We start from the raw sequence: 17315 nt of genomic DNA, 5'->3' as shown, positions 1-17315 counted from the left end.
AGGTTCCATGGAAATGGCGCGGCCCTATGAGAGTCGCCGTCCTGACACCCGTCTGGTGCTGCGATGCTGCCGACGTCGACGCCACTTTTCGACGAAGCTGCTGCCACCGTGTCGCCGCCGATTTTTTCCCTGGAAAATGGGTAAACATTAACGTTTTTTCCTTTATGACTCCTCTTCTCCCAATTCGTAAGAAGAAGAGTAGCCAGCTGCCTCAAATACGTACCTGCTACGCCGCCGTTGCTGCCCCAGCCACTTCCAAGAACTGTTTGACGACGCTTCCACGAATTCCAGCGACGCCGGCGAAATGCTTCCAGCAAATCTACTTGACGACCTCCAGGGAATGTGTCTCCATGTTTCTTCGCCTTTTCCTGTGGATAATTTAATGTTAATTTGCAATTTAATGCCTTTGTTTACGTTTTTCTTGCCATTTTTTCTTCTTCTTGTTGATTGTTTATATTAGAGATGGTAATCGTAAGCAGTGATGGGAGTTTTGTGCCTATCGATAGGTATTTTTTAAGGCATTGTAATCTTTCTGGTATTTTTTAAGTCGATAGTATTTTTTTGTGCAATACTAGTGTAACCGTAGCTACCAACCCTGAAATGGCGGGAGAATCAAAGCAAAAAAGTTGCCCTAGGGTAATAAGCAGAGATCCTCCCCCCCCCCGCACCATAAACAGTAGCACGGCTTTGCCGCCTCCCTCTTTTTTGTAAATTTAATTGAAAAACCTCCCTCTTTTTTGTAAATTATATTGTTTAAATTTGCCCCCTCCTTTTTCTTGTTGTAAACCATTGACTAATGAACTTGTTGTGCCAATATTATAATGTGCCAATATAAATTGTAAACGTGAAACATTAATAAGCACTGACATACAACAAATAAAAACATATAAAAAAAAAAAATAAAAAAAATATGGATCTCCTTATGGCCGGGGATCTCATCCGAGTATAGGCCGCAACAACCTGTGATAGAAGAAACCTGTGATAAATATGACTGATGCTCTGAATGCTGCAATTTCTACATACCTGTATTGACAACGATCCGATCCTGACGACCTCCCTCTTTGGGATACGCATCTTGACCATGGCGACGACCTGCAAAAGCAACAACCTGTGATAAACATATTGACGACCAGCGCTTAATACACTGCACGTACCTGACGCCTACTATGCCACGCCCACGGATCTTCTACACCTCTGCCCGCACCTCCAGTCGCTGGCCATGCCTCCGCCGTCGCCTTTCCATATTGAGGTTCCATGGAAATGGCGCGGCCCTATGAGAGTCGCCGTCCTGACACCCGTCTGGTGCTGCGATGCTGCCGACGTCGACGCCACTTTTCGACGAAGCTGCTGCCACCGTGTCGCCGCCGATTTTTTCCCTGGAAAATGGGTAAACATTAACGTTTTTTCCCTTATGACTCCTCTTCTCCCAATTCGTAAGAAGAAGAGTAGCCAGCTGCCTCAAATACGTACCTGCTACGCCGCCGTTGCTGCCCCAGCCACTTCCAAGAACTGTTTGACGACGCTTCCACGAATTCCAGCGACGCCGGCGAAATGCTTCCAGCAAATCTACTTGACGACCTCCAGGGAATGTGTCTCCATGTTTCTTCGCCTTTTCCTGTGGATAATTTAATGTTAATTTGCAATTTAATGCCTTTGTTTACGTTTTTCTTGCCATTTTTTCTTCTTCTTGTTGATTGTTTATATTAGAGATGGTAATCGTAAGCAGTGATGGGAGTTTTGTGCCTATCGATAGGTATTTTTTAAGGCATTGTAATCTTTCTGGTATTTTTTAAGTCGATAGTATTTTTTTGTGCAATACTAGTGTAACCGTAGCTACCAACCCTGAAATGGCGGGAGAATCAAAGCAAAAAAGTTGCCCTAGGGTAATAAGCAGAGATCCTCCCCCCCCCCGCACCATAAACAGTAGCACGGCTTTGCCGCCTCCCTCTTTTTTGTAAATTTAATTGAAAAACCTCCCTCTTTTTTGTAAATTATATTGTTTAAATTTGCCCCCTCCTTTTTCTTGTTGTAAACCATTGACTAATGAACTTGTTGTGCCAATATTATAATGTGCCAATATAAATTGTAAACGTGAAACATTAATAAACACTGACATACAACAAATAAAAACATATAAAAAAAAAAAAAAAAAAAAATATGGATCTCCTTATGGCCGGGGATCTCATCCGAGTATAGGCCGCAACAACCTGTGATAGAAGAAACCTGTGATAAATATGACTGATGCTCTGAATGCTGCAATTTCTACATACCTGTATTGACAACGATCCGATCCTGACGACCTCCCTCTTTGGGATACGCATCTTGACCATGGCGACGACCTGCAAAAGCAACAACCTGTGATAAACATATTGACGACCAGCGCTTAATACACTGCACGTACCTGACGCCTACTATGCCACGCCCACGGATCTTCTACACCTCTGCCCGCACCTCCAGTCGCTGGCCATGCCTCCGCCGTCGCCTTTCCATATTGAGGTTCCATGGAAATGGCGCGGCCCTATGAGAGTCGCCGTCCTGACACCCGTCTGGTGCTGCGATGCTGCCGACGTCGACGCCACTTTTCGACGAAGCTGCTGCCACCGTGTCGCCGCCGATTTTTTCCCTGGAAAATGGGTAAACATTAACGTTTTTTCCTTTATGACTCCTCTTCTCCCAATTCGTAAGAAGAAGAGTAGCCAGCTGCCTCAAATACGTACCTGCTACGCCGCCGTTGCTGCCCCAGCCACTTCCAAGAACTGTTTGACGACGCTTCCACGAATTCCAGCGACGCCGGCGAAATGCTTCCAGCAAATCTACTTGACGACCTCCAGGGAATGTGTCTCCATGTTTCTTCGCCTTTTCCTGTGGATAATTTAATGTTAATTTGCAATTTAATGCCTTTGTTTACGTTTTTCTTGCCATTTTTTCTTCTTCTTGTTGATTGTTTATATTAGAGATGGTAATCGTAAGCAGTGATGGGAGTTTTGTGCCTATCGATAGGTATTTTTTAAGGCATTGTAATCTTTCTGGTATTTTTTAAGTCGATAGTATTTTTTTGTGCAATACTAGTGTAACCGTAGCTACCAACCCTGAAATGGCGGGAGAATCAAAGCAAAAAAGTTGCCCTAGGGTAATAAGCAGAGATCCTCCCCCCCCCGCACCATAAACAGTAGCACGGCTTTGCCGCCTCCCTCTTTTTTGTAAATTTAATTGAAAAACCTCCCTCTTTTTTGTAAATTATATTGTTTAAATTTGCCCCCTCCTTTTTCTTGTTGTAAACCATTGACTAATGAACTTGTTGTGCCAATATTATAATGTGCCAATATAAATTGTAAACGTGAAACATTAATAAGCACTGACATACAACAAATAAAAACATATAAAAAAAAAAAAAAAAAAAATATGGATCTCCTTATGGCCGGGGATCTCATCCGAGTATAGGCCGCAACAACCTGTGATAGAAGAAACCTGTGATAAATATGACTGATGCTCTGAATGCTGCAATTTCTACATACCTGTATTGACAACGATCCGATCCTGACGACCTCCCTCTTTGGGATACGCATCTTGACCATGGCGACGACCTGCAAAAGCAACAACCTGTGATAAACATATTGACGACCAGCGCTTAATACACTGCACGTACCTGACGCCTACTATGCCACGCCCACGGATCTTCTACACCTCTGCCCGCACCTCCAGTCGCTGGCCATGCCTCCGCCGTCGCCTTTCCATATTGAGGTTCCATGGAAATGGCGCGGCCCTATGAGAGTCGCCGTCCTGACACCCGTCTGGTGCTGCGATGCTGCCGACGTCGACGCCACTTTTCGACGAAGCTGCTGCCACCGTGTCGCCGCCGATTTTTTCCCTGGAAAATGGGTAAACATTAACGTTTTTTCCTTTATGACTCCTCTTCTCCCAATTCGTAAGAAGAAGAGTAGCCAGCTGCCTCAAATACGTACCTGCTACGCCGCCGTTGCTGCCCCAGCCACTTCCAAGAACTGTTTGACGACGCTTCCACGAATTCCAGCGACGCCGGCGAAATGCTTCCAGCAAATCTACTTGACGACCTCCAGGGAATGTGTCTCCATGTTTCTTCGCCTTTTCCTGTGGATAATTTAATGTTAATTTGCAATTTAATGCCTTTGTTTACGTTTTTCTTGCCATTTTTTCTTCTTCTTGTTGATTGTTTATATTAGAGATGGTAATCGTAAGCAGTGATGGGAGTTTTGTGCCTATCGATAGGTATTTTTTAAGGCATTGTAATCTTTCTGGTATTTTTTAAGTCGATAGTATTTTTTTGTGCAATACTAGTGTAACCGTAGCTACCAACCCTGAAATGGCGGGAGAATCAAAGCAAAAAAGTTGCCCTAGGGTAATAAGCAGAGATCCTCCCCCCCCCCCGCACCATAAACAGTAGCACGGCTTTGCCGCCTCCCTCTTTTTTGTAAATTTAATTGAAAAACCTCCCTCTTTTTTGTAAATTATATTGTTTAAATTTGCCCCCTCCTTTTTCTTGTTGTAAACCATTGACTAATGAACTTGTTGTGCCAATATTATAATGTGCCAATATAAATTGTAAACGTGAAACATTAATAAGCACTGACATACAACAAATAAAAACATATAAAAAAAAAAAAAAAAAAAAATATGGATCTCCTTATGGCCGGGGATCTCATCCGAGTATAGGCCGCAACAACCTGTGATAGAAGAAACCTGTGATAAATATGACTGATGCTCTGAATGCTGCAATTTCTACATACCTGTATTGACAACGATCCGATCCTGACGACCTCCCTCTTTGGGATACGCATCTTGACCATGGCGACGACCTGCAAAAGCAACAACCTGTGATAAACATATTGACGACCAGCGCTTAATACACTGCACGTACCTGACGCCTACTATGCCACGCCCACGGATCTTCTACACCTCTGCCCGCACCTCCAGTCGCTGGCCATGCCTCCGCCGTCGCCTTTCCATATTGAGGTTCCATGGAAATGGCGCGGCCCTATGAGAGTCGCCGTCCTGACACCCGTCTGGTGCTGCGATGCTGCCGACGTCGACGCCACTTTTCGACGAAGCTGCTGCCACCGTGTCGCCGCCGATTTTTTCCCTGGAAAATGGGTAAACATTAACGTTTTTTCCTTTATGACTCCTCTTCTCCCAATTCGTAAGAAGAAGAGTAGCCAGCTGCCTCAAATACGTACCTGCTACGCCGCCGTTGCTGCCCCAGCCACTTCCAAGAACTGTTTGACGACGCTTCCACGAATTCCAGCGACGCCGGCGAAATGCTTCCAGCAAATCTACTTGACGACCTCCAGGGAATGTGTCTCCATGTTTCTTCGCCTTTTCCTGTGGATAATTTAATGTTAATTTGCAATTTAATGCCTTTGTTTACGTTTTTCTTGCCATTTTTTCTTCTTCTTGTTGATTGTTTATATTAGAGATGGTAATCGTAAGCAGTGATGGGAGTTTTGTGCCTATCGATAGGTATTTTTTAAGGCATTGTAATCTTTCTGGTATTTTTTAAGTCGATAGTATTTTTTTGTGCAATACTAGTGTAACCGTAGCTACCAACCCTGAAATGGCGGGAGAATCAAAGCAAAAAAGTTGCCCTAGGGTAATAAGCAGAGATCCTCCCCCCCCCGCACCATAAACAGTAGCACGGCTTTGCCGCCTCCCTCTTTTTTGTAAATTTAATTGAAAAACCTCCCTCTTTTTTGTAAATTATATTGTTTAAATTTGCCCCCTCCTTTTTCTTGTTGTAAACCATTGACTAATGAACTTGTTGTGCCAATATTATAATGTGCCAATATAAATTGTAAACGTGAAACATTAATAAACACTGACATACAACAAATAAAAACATATAAAAAAAAAAAAAAAAAAAAATATGGATCTCCTTATGGCCGGGGATCTCATCCGAGTATAGGCCGCAACAACCTGTGATAGAAGAAACCTGTGATAAATATGACTGATGCTCTGAATGCTGCAATTTCTACATACCTGTATTGACAACGATCCGATCCTGACGACCTCCCTCTTTGGGATACGCATCTTGACCATGGCGACGACCTGCAAAAGCAACAACCTGTGATAAACATATTGACGACCAGCGCTTAATACACTGCACGTACCTGACGCCTACTATGCCACGCCCACGGATCTTCTACACCTCTGCCCGCACCTCCAGTCGCTGGCCATGCCTCCGCCGTCGCCTTTCCATATTGAGGTTCCATGGAAATGGCGCGGCCCTATGAGAGTCGCCGTCCTGACACCCGTCTGGTGCTGCGATGCTGCCGACGTCGACGCCACTTTTCGACGAAGCTGCTGCCACCGTGTCGCCGCCGATTTTTTCCCTGGAAAATGGGTAAACATTAACGTTTTTTCCTTTATGACTCCTCTTCTCCCAATTCGTAAGAAGAAGAGTAGCCAGCTGCCTCAAATACGTACCTGCTACGCCGCCGTTGCTGCCCCAGCCACTTCCAAGAACTGTTTGACGACGCTTCCACGAATTCCAGCGACGCCGGCGAAATGCTTCCAGCAAATCTACTTGACGACCTCCAGGGAATGTGTCTCCATGTTTCTTCGCCTTTTCCTGTGGATAATTTAATGTTAATTTGCAATTTAATGCCTTTGTTTACGTTTTTCTTGCCATTTTTTCTTCTTCTTGTTGATTGTTTATATTAGAGATGGTAATCGTAAGCAGTGATGGGAGTTTTGTGCCTATCGATAGGTATTTTTTAAGGCATTGTAATCTTTCTGGTATTTTTTAAGTCGATAGTATTTTTTTGTGCAATACTAGTGTAACCGTAGCTACCAACCCTGAAATGGCGGGAGAATCAAAGCAAAAAAGTTGCCCTAGGGTAATAAGCAGAGATCCTCCCCCCCCCCCCCGCACCATAAACAGTAGCACGGCTTTGCCGCCTCCCTCTTTTTTGTAAATTTAATTGAAAAACCTCCCTCTTTTTTGTAAATTATATTGTTTAAATTTGCCCCCTCCTTTTTCTTGTTGTAAACCATTGACTAATGAACTTGTTGTGCCAATATTATAATGTGCCAATATAAATTGTAAACGTGAAACATTAATAAACACTGACATACAACAAATAAAAACATATAAAAAAAAAAAAAAAAAAAAATATGGATCTCCTTATGGCCGGGGATCTCATCCGAGTATAGGCCGCAACAACCTGTGATAGAAGAAACCTGTGATAAATATGACTGATGCTCTGAATGCTGCAATTTCTACATACCTGTATTGACAACGATCCGATCCTGACGACCTCCCTCTTTGGGATACGCATCTTGACCATGGCGACGACCTGCAAAAGCAACAACCTGTGATAAACATATTGACGACCAGCGCTTAATACACTGCACGTACCTGACGCCTACTATGCCACGCCCACGGATCTTCTACACCTCTGCCCGCACCTCCAGTCGCTGGCCATGCCTCCGCCGTCGCCTTTCCATATTGAGGTTCCATGGAAATGGCGCGGCCCTATGAGAGTCGCCGTCCTGACACCCGTCTGGTGCTGCGATGTTGCCGACGTCGACGCCACTTTTCGACGAAGCTGCTGCCACCGTGTCGCCGCCGATTTTTTCCCTGGAAAATGGGTAAACATTAACGTTTTTTCCTTTATGACTCCTCTTCTCCCAATTCGTAAGAAGAAGAGTAGCCAGCTGCCTCAAATACGTACCTGCTACGCCGCCGTTGCTGCCCCAGCCACTTCCAAGAACTGTTTGACGACGCTTCCATGAATTCCAGCGACGCCGGCGAAATGCTTCCAGCAAATCTACTTGACGACCTCCAGGGAATGTGTCTCCATGTTTCTTCGCCTTTTCCTGTGGATAATTTAATGTTAATTTGCAATTTAATGCCTTTGTTTACGTTTTTCTTGCCATTTTTTCTTCTTCTTGTTGATTGTTTATATTAGAGATGGTAATCGTAAGCAGTGATGGGAGTTTTGTGCCTATCGATAGGTATTTTTTAAGGCATTGTAATCTTTCTGGTATTTTTTAAGTCGATAGTATTTTTTTGTGCAATACTAGTGTAACCGTAGCTACCAACCCTGAAATGGCGGGAGAATCAAAGCAAAAAAGTTGCCCTAGGGTAATAAGCAGAGATCCTCCCCCCCCCGCACCATAAACAGTAGCACGGCTTTGCCGCCTCCCTCTTTTTTGTAAATTTAATTGAAAAACCTCCCTCTTTTTTGTAAATTATATTGTTTAAATTTGCCCCCTCCTTTTTCTTGTTGTAAACCATTGACTAATGAACTTGTTGTGCCAATATTATAATGTGCCAATATAAATTGTAAACGTGAAACATTAATAAACACTGACATACAACAAATAAAAACATATAAAAAAAAAAAAAAAAAAAATATGGATCTCCTTATGGCCGGGGATCTCATCCGAGTATAGGCCGCAACAACCTGTGATAGAAGAAACCTGTGATAAATATGACTGATGCTCTGAATGCTGCAATTTCTACATACCTGTATTGACAACGATCCGATCCTGACGACCTCCCTCTTTGGGATACGCATCTTGACCATGGCGACGACCTGCAAAAGCAACAACCTGTGATAAACATATTGACGACCAGCGCTTAATACACTGCACGTACCTGACGCCTACTATGCCACGCCCACGGATCTTCTACACCTCTGCCCGCACCTCCAGTCGCTGGCCATGCCTCCGCCGTCGCCTTTCCATATTGAGGTTCCATGGAAATGGCGCGGCCCTATGAGAGTCGCCGTCCTGACACCCGTCTGGTGCTGCGATGCTGCCGACGTCGACGCCACTTTTCGACGAAGCTGCTGCCACCGTGTCGCCGCCGATTTTTTCCCTGGAAAATGGGTAAACATTAACGTTTTTTCCTTTATGACTCCTCTTCTCCCAATTCGTAAGAAGAAGAGTAGCCAGCTGCCTCAAATACGTACCTGCTACGCCGCCGTTGCTGCCCCAGCCACTTCCAAGAACTGTTTGACGACGCTTCCACGAATTCCAGCGACGCCGGCGAAATGCTTCCAGCAAATCTACTTGACGACCTCCAGGGAATGTGTCTCCATGTTTCTTCGCCTTTTCCTGTGGATAATTTAATGTTAATTTGCAATTTAATGCCTTTGTTTACGTTTTTCTTGCCATTTTTTCTTCTTCTTGTTGATTGTTTATATTAGAGATGGTAATCGTAAGCAGTGATGGGAGTTTTGTGCCTATCGATAGGTATTTTTTAAGGCATTGTAATCTTTCTGGTATTTTTTAAGTCGATAGTATTTTTTTGTGCAATACTAGTGTAACCGTAGCTACCAACCCTGAAATGGCGGGAGAATCAAAGCAAAAAAGTTGCCCTAGGGTAATAAGCAGAGATCCTCCCCCCCCCGCACCATAAACAGTAGCACGGCTTTGCCGCCTCCCTCTTTTTTGTAAATTTAATTGAAAAACCTCCCTCTTTTTTGTAAATTATATTGTTTAAATTTGCCCCCTCCTTTTTCTTGTTGTAAACCATTGACTAATGAACTTGTTGTGCCAATATTATAATGTGCCAATATAAATTGTAAACGTGAAACATTAATAAACACTGACATACAACAAATAAAAACATATAAAAAAAAAAAAAAAAAAAAATATGGATCTCCTTATGGCCGGGGATCTCATCCGAGTATAGGCCGCAACAACCTGTGATAGAAGAAACCTGTGATAAATATGACTGATGCTCTGAATGCTGCAATTTCTACATACCTGTATTGACAACGATCCGATCCTGACGACCTCCCTCTTTGGGATACGCATCTTGACCATGGCGACGACCTGCAAAAGCAACAACCTGTGATAAACATATTGACGACCAGCGCTTAATACACTGCACGTACCTGACGCCTACTATGCCACGCCCACGGATCTTCTACACCTCTGCCCGCACCTCCAGTCGCTGGCCATGCCTCCGCCGTCGCCTTTCCATTCCACTTCCAAGAACTGTTTGACGACGCTTCCACGAATTCCAGCGACGCCGGCGAAATGCTTCCAGCAAATCTACTTGACGACCTCCAGGGAATGTGTCACCATGTTTCTTCGCCTTTTCCTGTGGATAATTTAATGTTAATTTGCAATTTAATGCCTTTGTTTACGTTTTTCTTACCATTTTTTCTTCTTCTTGTTGATTGTTTATATTAGAGATGGTAATCGTAAGCAGTGATGGGAGTTTTGTGCCTATCGATAGGTATTTTTTAAGGCATTGTAATCTTTCTGGTATTTTTTAAGTCGATAGTATTTTTTTGTGCAATACTAGTGTAACCGTAGCTACCAACCCTGAAATGGCGGGAGAATCAAAGCAAAAAAGTTGCCCTAGGGTAATAAGCAGAGATCCTCCCCCCCCCGTACCATCAACAGTAGCACGGCTTTGCCGCCTCACTCGTTTTTTTTCTTTGCAAATTAAATTGTCTAAATAATTAAATTAGCCCCCCCCCTCTTTTTGTTAAACATTGTCAAAGAAAAAAGTGCCATGTTAATAATGTTATTTATTGTTATAAGTGTATACGTAAAATTTGTACACCTAAAATTGTAAATACACAACACAAACACAATATAACACAAACAAAAAAAAAAAAAAAAAAAAAACAGGAAGTTAAAGGCTTTGACGGTCGATGTAGCTTTAAAGACACCGGATTTAATAGCGTTAGCTAGAAAAACGGTTAAGGAGAGGATCAGTCAGTGTCATGAAGCAAATGCCAAAGTTTATAACTTGCGTAGTCGTGCGGTCAAGCTGAAAGAAGGAGACACCGTTTATGCCCGTAGTTTCGCGCAATGCAATGCGGCAAAGAAGTTCAGCAGTAAGCTTGCACCAGTATTTGCCAAAGCAAAGATAAAAAGAAGATAAGTCCGATTTATTATGAATTAGTTAGCGACACGGAGAAACAACTTGGCGTGTACCATTTGAAGGACATCAAAACATAACGAATAGTAAGGCGATATGCATCAGACGACCCTTTTTAGTTAATGCATCCTCGAACGAGCTTCGGCTTTATTAACTGTGGTTGTGGAGGTCGAAGCGGTAGAGAGAACCAAGGAATTATTAGTTTATCAGCCTTTATCAAGGATAGTCGGAAATGCCGAATCCGAAATGTAGGGTACGGAGCGTAGAGACGAAAAGGGCAATGTAATCGTCTCGCTCTGGCATACGGAGACCCCTTGGTACGCTCTCTTTCTGGCATACATATACGAGAGCGCTGAGCGACAGAAGTAAACGGAGATCAGGAATTGTCCCGTTATTGGAAGTTTTGGAGATTTTCACGGTTGCGTAGCAACGAAGTTAGCTTATTGTCAGGTCGTTCATTTAAAATTGCATTAGTTGTGAATAGTAAGATTGCTGAAAGGTAAATATAGTGGATAGATAGTGAACAGCTGTACCTGTAGTGTGATCTCCACCGGCCGGTTAGCCTTGCGCACGTCGCGTAGCGTGTTCGCGCTTTTCATCAATGTGGCAAGTTGCCACTAGCAGAAACAAAGGCAACCGGTCGGAAAGGAAGGAAGTGAGGGAATAAGGAGTGGAAAGAGATCGAGTGTAAGAGATCGAGTACACGTGGCAACCTAACCTCAAATTGATGACGTAACAGAGCCATAAGCAGAGTCAGCTAAAGCAGCAGTTACCACAGCAGCCGAGCTTGGGACTCACATATCCTTGTGCCAGTGGGGCATGAACTCGTAAACCTCTTGATCTCGTAGATCCTATTCTTCCACTCCGCACGCCCCGCAGCGACCCGAATTCAGCAAAAGACCCCGAGAAAAGCAACCACGAACTAGGATGTGAGAAGTATCAATGCGTTGGATCAATTAAAATTAGAAATAAGATTTCGGCAGATTTTTTAATTTAATTTTGATTTCCTTAGTTTTCTTTTGAGTTTCCTTATTCTGATATGGCGCAAAGGCGTATGTATTGTATTTTGATTTTAATTTAATTTAGTAAAGATAATGTATATTATAATGGAATAGAAGAGTATTATCTGGGTCTGGGGCTTATGAAGATGCAGTTTTCAGGAAACTCCGAAATCGTTTGGATCTGTAGAATAAACTACTCTAGGGATACTAAATAGATTCACATCGAGGTATCAAGGCAGGGAGGGTAAAGACCAGGGGAGCATACATCTCAGCCACCTTGATTGTCGGGTCAAGCAGCTGCCGTCATCAAAAGTTAGATAAGTCTCCCGATCCTCTTTAGGCACGCCGTCTAACACGCTAGGGATATTGGAGCACAATTTCCGCAGCTGAAATTCGCCCTTGGACAAAAGCGCTCAAATCTGCCCTAAAATGCCAACAACCTCCTCCTTGGAGCTGCCATCAGAAATGAGATCATCAATGTAAAAATCTCGAAGCAAGATTTCGGATCCCACTGGAAAGTCTTCCACCTCGTCCTTAGCCAATTGGTGCATCGCTCGCACGGATAGATAGGACGCAGGCTTTGTTCCATATGTAACAGAATGCCGAGATAGGTGCCCAGCTCCAAGGCAAGTTCCGGCATAAATCCAATCGCCTAACTTTGCCTAAACGATCCTCAGGCGACAAGCTTAAAAACCTTGGGCAGGAGTTTATTATGTGAGAATGGCCATCACAAATCATGCATGCGGACGAGTTGGTAATCACAAATGCAGAGTTACCTGGATGAAAGAATTTACGCCGGCCTACCGCAAGGTTTGGTGCATACCATGTCGTCGGCAAATCCATGCTCTCCAAAGTCCGGCATCTCTGCTCTAGAAAACTGGCGATGGACTCCCACGTTGGAATGGAATCCAAGGAATCCGAGTCAGCTTGCATTTCCTTCCACTTAGGCTGCGTGGCATCATCAACCTTCTGCAACAGCACTTGGATAATGATGCAGCTAGCAATCTGCTTCGTCGTTCCCATGCTTGCCAGGGCTCGCATATGCGAATTAAATTTGTCCGAATGCTCGCAAAGCCTCGTCGCCGATGCGGACTCTACGGTCCTCAGATTCATTATCTCATTAACATAAGCTTGAAAAATGAGCCTGCGATTACTAAACCTTTTGTTTTGTGCAGTCAATAAAAGTGGGCAGTGGCAGTGGCGGCAAAGCCTGAAAGGTTCTGCCAAACGATGGATCGAAATTGGTGCCAGAAGATGCGTTGATCAGCGTCGAACTCGCCGGCAATATCTCGCATAATCGCATAATCTCCTGATCCAGGATGAAGCGTGCCTCCCTCGCCGCATCGTTGAAGTTGACGCGCAGCTCGCTCCGGAGTTCTGCAACATGCATCTCGGACAGCTCCTTATGTGTGCTCTTGAAATCCGCAACGATTCCCTCCAATTCGCTGAGCCGCACATTTAACATTGCCTCCGGAAATGTCTCCACTGATTTCAAGGAGGACAACAATCCTTGAAGATCCTCAAAAAGGACAGCTGCACTTTGGCTCAGGAATACTTTCCTTCCCGGAGATTTTATTTTGTTTATTTATTGTAAGCTTATTTTGTAAATTTATTGTAAATAAGTAAAATATAAACATAAACAAATTAAAAAGCATTATTCGGTTGTGATTTGTGCGTGAAATATTAGCATCTGTTGACATACATACATACGCTGTTTGCAGATTGCTGACAATAAATAAACGAACTAAAATAATATTTTTGTTGCGAAAATGAATCCTTTTTTCGATTGTGCCTCTCCTGGAAGGAAAGAATTCCTGAGCCAAAGTGCAGTTGTCCTTTTTGAAGACTGTTGGGCCAAGAAGCCACCAAAAAATGAATTTAAAATAATCATAAAATGCTGTTGTTATCAGCTGTTGTATTCTTCTCTGTTTTGCTCCCAGTTTCGCATGCGCTTTATTGTTATTTGTAGCGTTTGCACTTTGGGAGCTTTGGTGGAGCTTCTGCGCAAGCTCTTAGGTTTTAGGCACTTCTTTATCGGCATTGTTTTGCAGTGGCCGCGGAATTAGTTTTGGGGTTAAATTTACCCATAATAAATTGAATATTAAAATTGAAATCATTAAATTGTGATCAGCATTAAAAGTGCCAAGAAAACGCCCTTGTTTTTGTTGTTACAAGTTGCATTTTAATCGAATAACGGAGTCTGGAGCTGAGACTATTGGAGCTGCTGCCTCAAACCGGGAAAGGATGCTGCGGAGAAGAGCAGAGGTGACCTGCCAGGAGATGGAGGCGCTGCATCATAAGGTAAATGCTGCGGCGCGGACTGAGGATTTTACCATTATGGCGCTGGAGTCAGTGGAGAAGCGTTTGCGTGAGCGGTTCACCGCGCTTCAAGAAGAATTGGAGGAGCTTAATTTTAGCGAGATCGGGAGCGATCTGTGTTGGAGATTCTCGCAGCTGGCGACTGATGTGGAAGTGGAAATTCAGGTGGAGGTTGCCAAGTGCTCCATGAGAATCGCTGCCCACTCCACACTTCTCGACGGTGCCAGTGTATCGCCAATGCCATACAAGCCAGCCCCCTCCTTGCCACCGTTGCCGATGCCAACATTCAGCGGCGGCTATGCCGAGTGGCCGGATTTCTGCGCCCTTTTTAAGACCACGATTGACAGCCATCCCCACCTAACGAAAACGGAAAAGCTCCGGTGGCTCATTTCATGCCTGCGCTAGTCAGCCTTGGATACGGTGAGAGCTCTGGAAATTACTGACGCGAACTACGATGTGGCCCTTGACCTATTGCGCAATCGTTTTAGTAATCGGCGTTTAATATTTCAGTCTCACATTAATGAGATCCTGCAGCTTCGTGTGGTCGAGCCAGGGTCTGTTGCTACTTTGCGGGAGCTATCGGATCGGTCCAATGGGCATATGCGGGCTCTTATGAGTTCCGGATCAGCTGCCGAGATCCAAGGATGTTTGCTTATCCAGATTATCCTGCAGAAGTTGGATCCTGCCACAAAGGCCAAGTGGGAAGACACTCTCGCCGGAAGCAACGACAGCCTTACGTCTTGGGAGTCCATGGCACGATTCTTGGAGCAAAGGTGCCGGACTCTTGAATCTCAAGGTGCGTCGGACTCAAAGGTGCGTCGACTTCTCTTTGGCGTCGTATCCACCAGCTAACCAAGTGGGCCGAGATAGATCTTCGAATAACCAATCTTCGTGCATGGTTATTTTCTCCCGTCCTGCTCTATGCGCCCTGTGTGGTATTTCGGTGCACGAGCTTCCTTCTTGTTCAAAGTTTAGTGCTTTTCCAATTAAGGAGCGGTACGACGAAGTGCGGCGTCTGGCTCGCTGTTTTGTTTGTCTGGAGGATGGCCATCTCGCTCGCGGATGCTCAGCTTCCCGCTGCTCGACGTGCAATCACCGTCATCATATTTTGTTGCACCCTCGCGGGCAGATTTAACCTGCACGAGTCTCCCGTCCCATCGGTTCCGTTTCTGTTGCAAACCCATCCCGTTCAATCAACCCTGGTTTGAACCAGGATCGCAATGCTGAGCGAGTGCTCCTGCCAACAGCCAATATACTCGTTCGTGGTCGATCTGGAGCCTTCTTGCCTTGCCGAGTTTTATTGGATTCCGGTTCACAAGTGCACCTCATCTCGTCGCGGCTGGCGAATAAACTTCCCCTTGGCCGCTCCAAATGCTCCACAACGGTGGCCAGTTTCGGCGGCGCTGGGTTTGAAACGGATGGAGCATCCGTTAATGTATGCTTGAAGTCCCGCCTTAGCACGTATTCAGTGGAAATTGAGGCTGTTGTAGCTTCACCTATAACTATCAGCCTAGCCAGAACATAGATGCTTCCGGCTGGAAGATTCCTGGCAATATGGATCTAGCTGACCCCAACTTCCACAAAACGCAGCGAGTGGATTGGAGCCAGCTTATTCTTTGACCTATTGTCGGCTGGCCAAATCCAACTAGGTCACGGGCTCCTCATTGCTCAGAATACTCAATTTGGCTGGGTGTTTTCTGGACGCGGTGAACTATCACGCGATGTGTCGGCGCTATAGAGCGTAGGCATAGGCTAGATCTGGAAGAAGACAACCCACGGAATAACCACTGCAATGATGTGACTGCTGCCCCTTCCAACAGCGTTATTGAAGGCTGTCCTCCTTGAAAGAAGTGGAGGAATTTCCGGAGGCGATGATAAATGTGCGGCTCAACGAATTTGAAGGCATCGTCGCGGATTTCAAGAGCGCACACAAGGAGCTGTCCGAGCTGGAGGTTTCAGAGCTCAGGAACGATCTGCGCGTCAACTTGCTAAACAAAAGGCTTATTTTTCAAGCGCATGTTAATGAGATAATGCAGCTGAGGGCTGTAGAATCCGCATCGGCGACGAGGCTTCGCGAGCTTTCGGTTCAATTTAATTCTCATATGCGAGCCCTGTCAAGCATGGGCACAATGAAGCAGATTGCTAGCTGCATCATAATCCAAGTGCTGTTGCAGAAGGTTGATGATGCCACGCAGTCTAAGTGGAAGGAAATGCAAGCTGACTCGGATTCCATTCCAACGTGGGAGTCCATCGCCAATTTTCTTGAAGAAAGATGCCTGACTTTGGAGAGCATGGATTTGCCGACATCACATGCACCAAACTTTGCGGTAGGACGACGTAGATCCTTTCATCCAGGTAACTCTGCATTTGTGATCCCAAACACTTCCGCATGGATGATCTGTGATGGCCATTCTCACGTGATAAACTCCTGCCCAAGGTTTTTAAGCTTGTTAGGCTTGTTTTTAACGTGAAGTTAGGCGATTGGATTTATGCCGTAAGTGCCTTGGATCCTGGCACCTATCTCGGCATTGCAATACGTCAAGCTGCCGTGCGTGTGGACGCAGACATCATAGCCTGTTGCATTTTGGTTGCAATTCGCCAGCTCGAGGTCACCACCCCTCTCCCGAGGTTTCCACATCCACGCATTCCACGCTGTTTCTGGTTCAGCGTCCGCCGCCGTCAATTCTCTCGTCGCTAAGGATCGTTTTGGTGATGGGGTGTTGCTAGCCACTGCCAATATTCTGGTTAGGAACCACTCCGGAGTTCTACTGCCCTGCCGAGCGCTGCTCGATTCTAGCTCGCAGGTGCATCTAGTCACTTCAAGGCTGGCGGACCAGCTGCAGCTGCGGAAGATAAGGTCTCCGGTGACTGTATCCGGTATAGGAGGCGCAGGGTTCTCTACAGATGGGTTTTCTGTGCAAGTCAGCTTGCAATCCCAATGCTCTGATTACTCTGCGCAATTATCTGCGATCGTATCCTCCAACATCACTTACCTTCAGCCCAATTTTGCATTGGACGTCAGCTCTTGGAAAATGCCCGCCAATGTAGAGCTAGCGGATCTTCATTTTCACCAGCCTCAACCAGTTGATTTGCTAATTGGAGCTGGATTATTT

General features: G+C 45.0%; 1 protein-coding gene across 1 annotated transcript; it reads right to left on the bottom strand.

The window, feature by feature from the left end:
• Positions 1 to 7390: 7390 nt before the first annotated feature.
• LOC26514898 lies at positions 7391 to 10195 on the bottom strand. Its single transcript, XM_044718018.1, has 3 exons — positions 10148 to 10195; positions 7707 to 7851; positions 7391 to 7612 (listed from the first exon to the last, which is right to left on the bottom strand). The coding sequence occupies exons 1-3, from the start codon at positions 10148 to 10150 to the stop codon at positions 7401 to 7403; spliced, it is 360 nt and encodes a 119-aa protein (XP_044573953.1). The 5' UTR covers positions 10151 to 10195; the 3' UTR covers positions 7391 to 7400.
• Between the last annotated feature and the right edge of the window lie 7120 nt (positions 10196 to 17315).

The sequence above is a fragment of the Drosophila ananassae genome, assembly GCF_017639315.1.
Source record: "Drosophila ananassae strain 14024-0371.13 chromosome 4 unlocalized genomic scaffold, ASM1763931v2 tig00000256, whole genome shotgun sequence".
Lineage (NCBI taxonomy): Eukaryota > Metazoa > Arthropoda > Insecta > Diptera > Drosophilidae > Drosophila > Drosophila ananassae.
Note: the sequence above shows the minus strand (reverse complement) of the source record. Positions and strands in the feature narration are given on the sequence as shown.

What these genes read in the sequence shown, in the direction of transcription:
- LOC26514898 (XM_044718018.1), bottom strand. An exon ending in CAGCAACGGCGGCGTAGCAG is followed by an intron (nt 7,613 to 7,706) that starts GTACGTATTTGA and finishes CCCATTTTCCAG; the next exon opens with GGAAAAAATCGGCGGCGACA.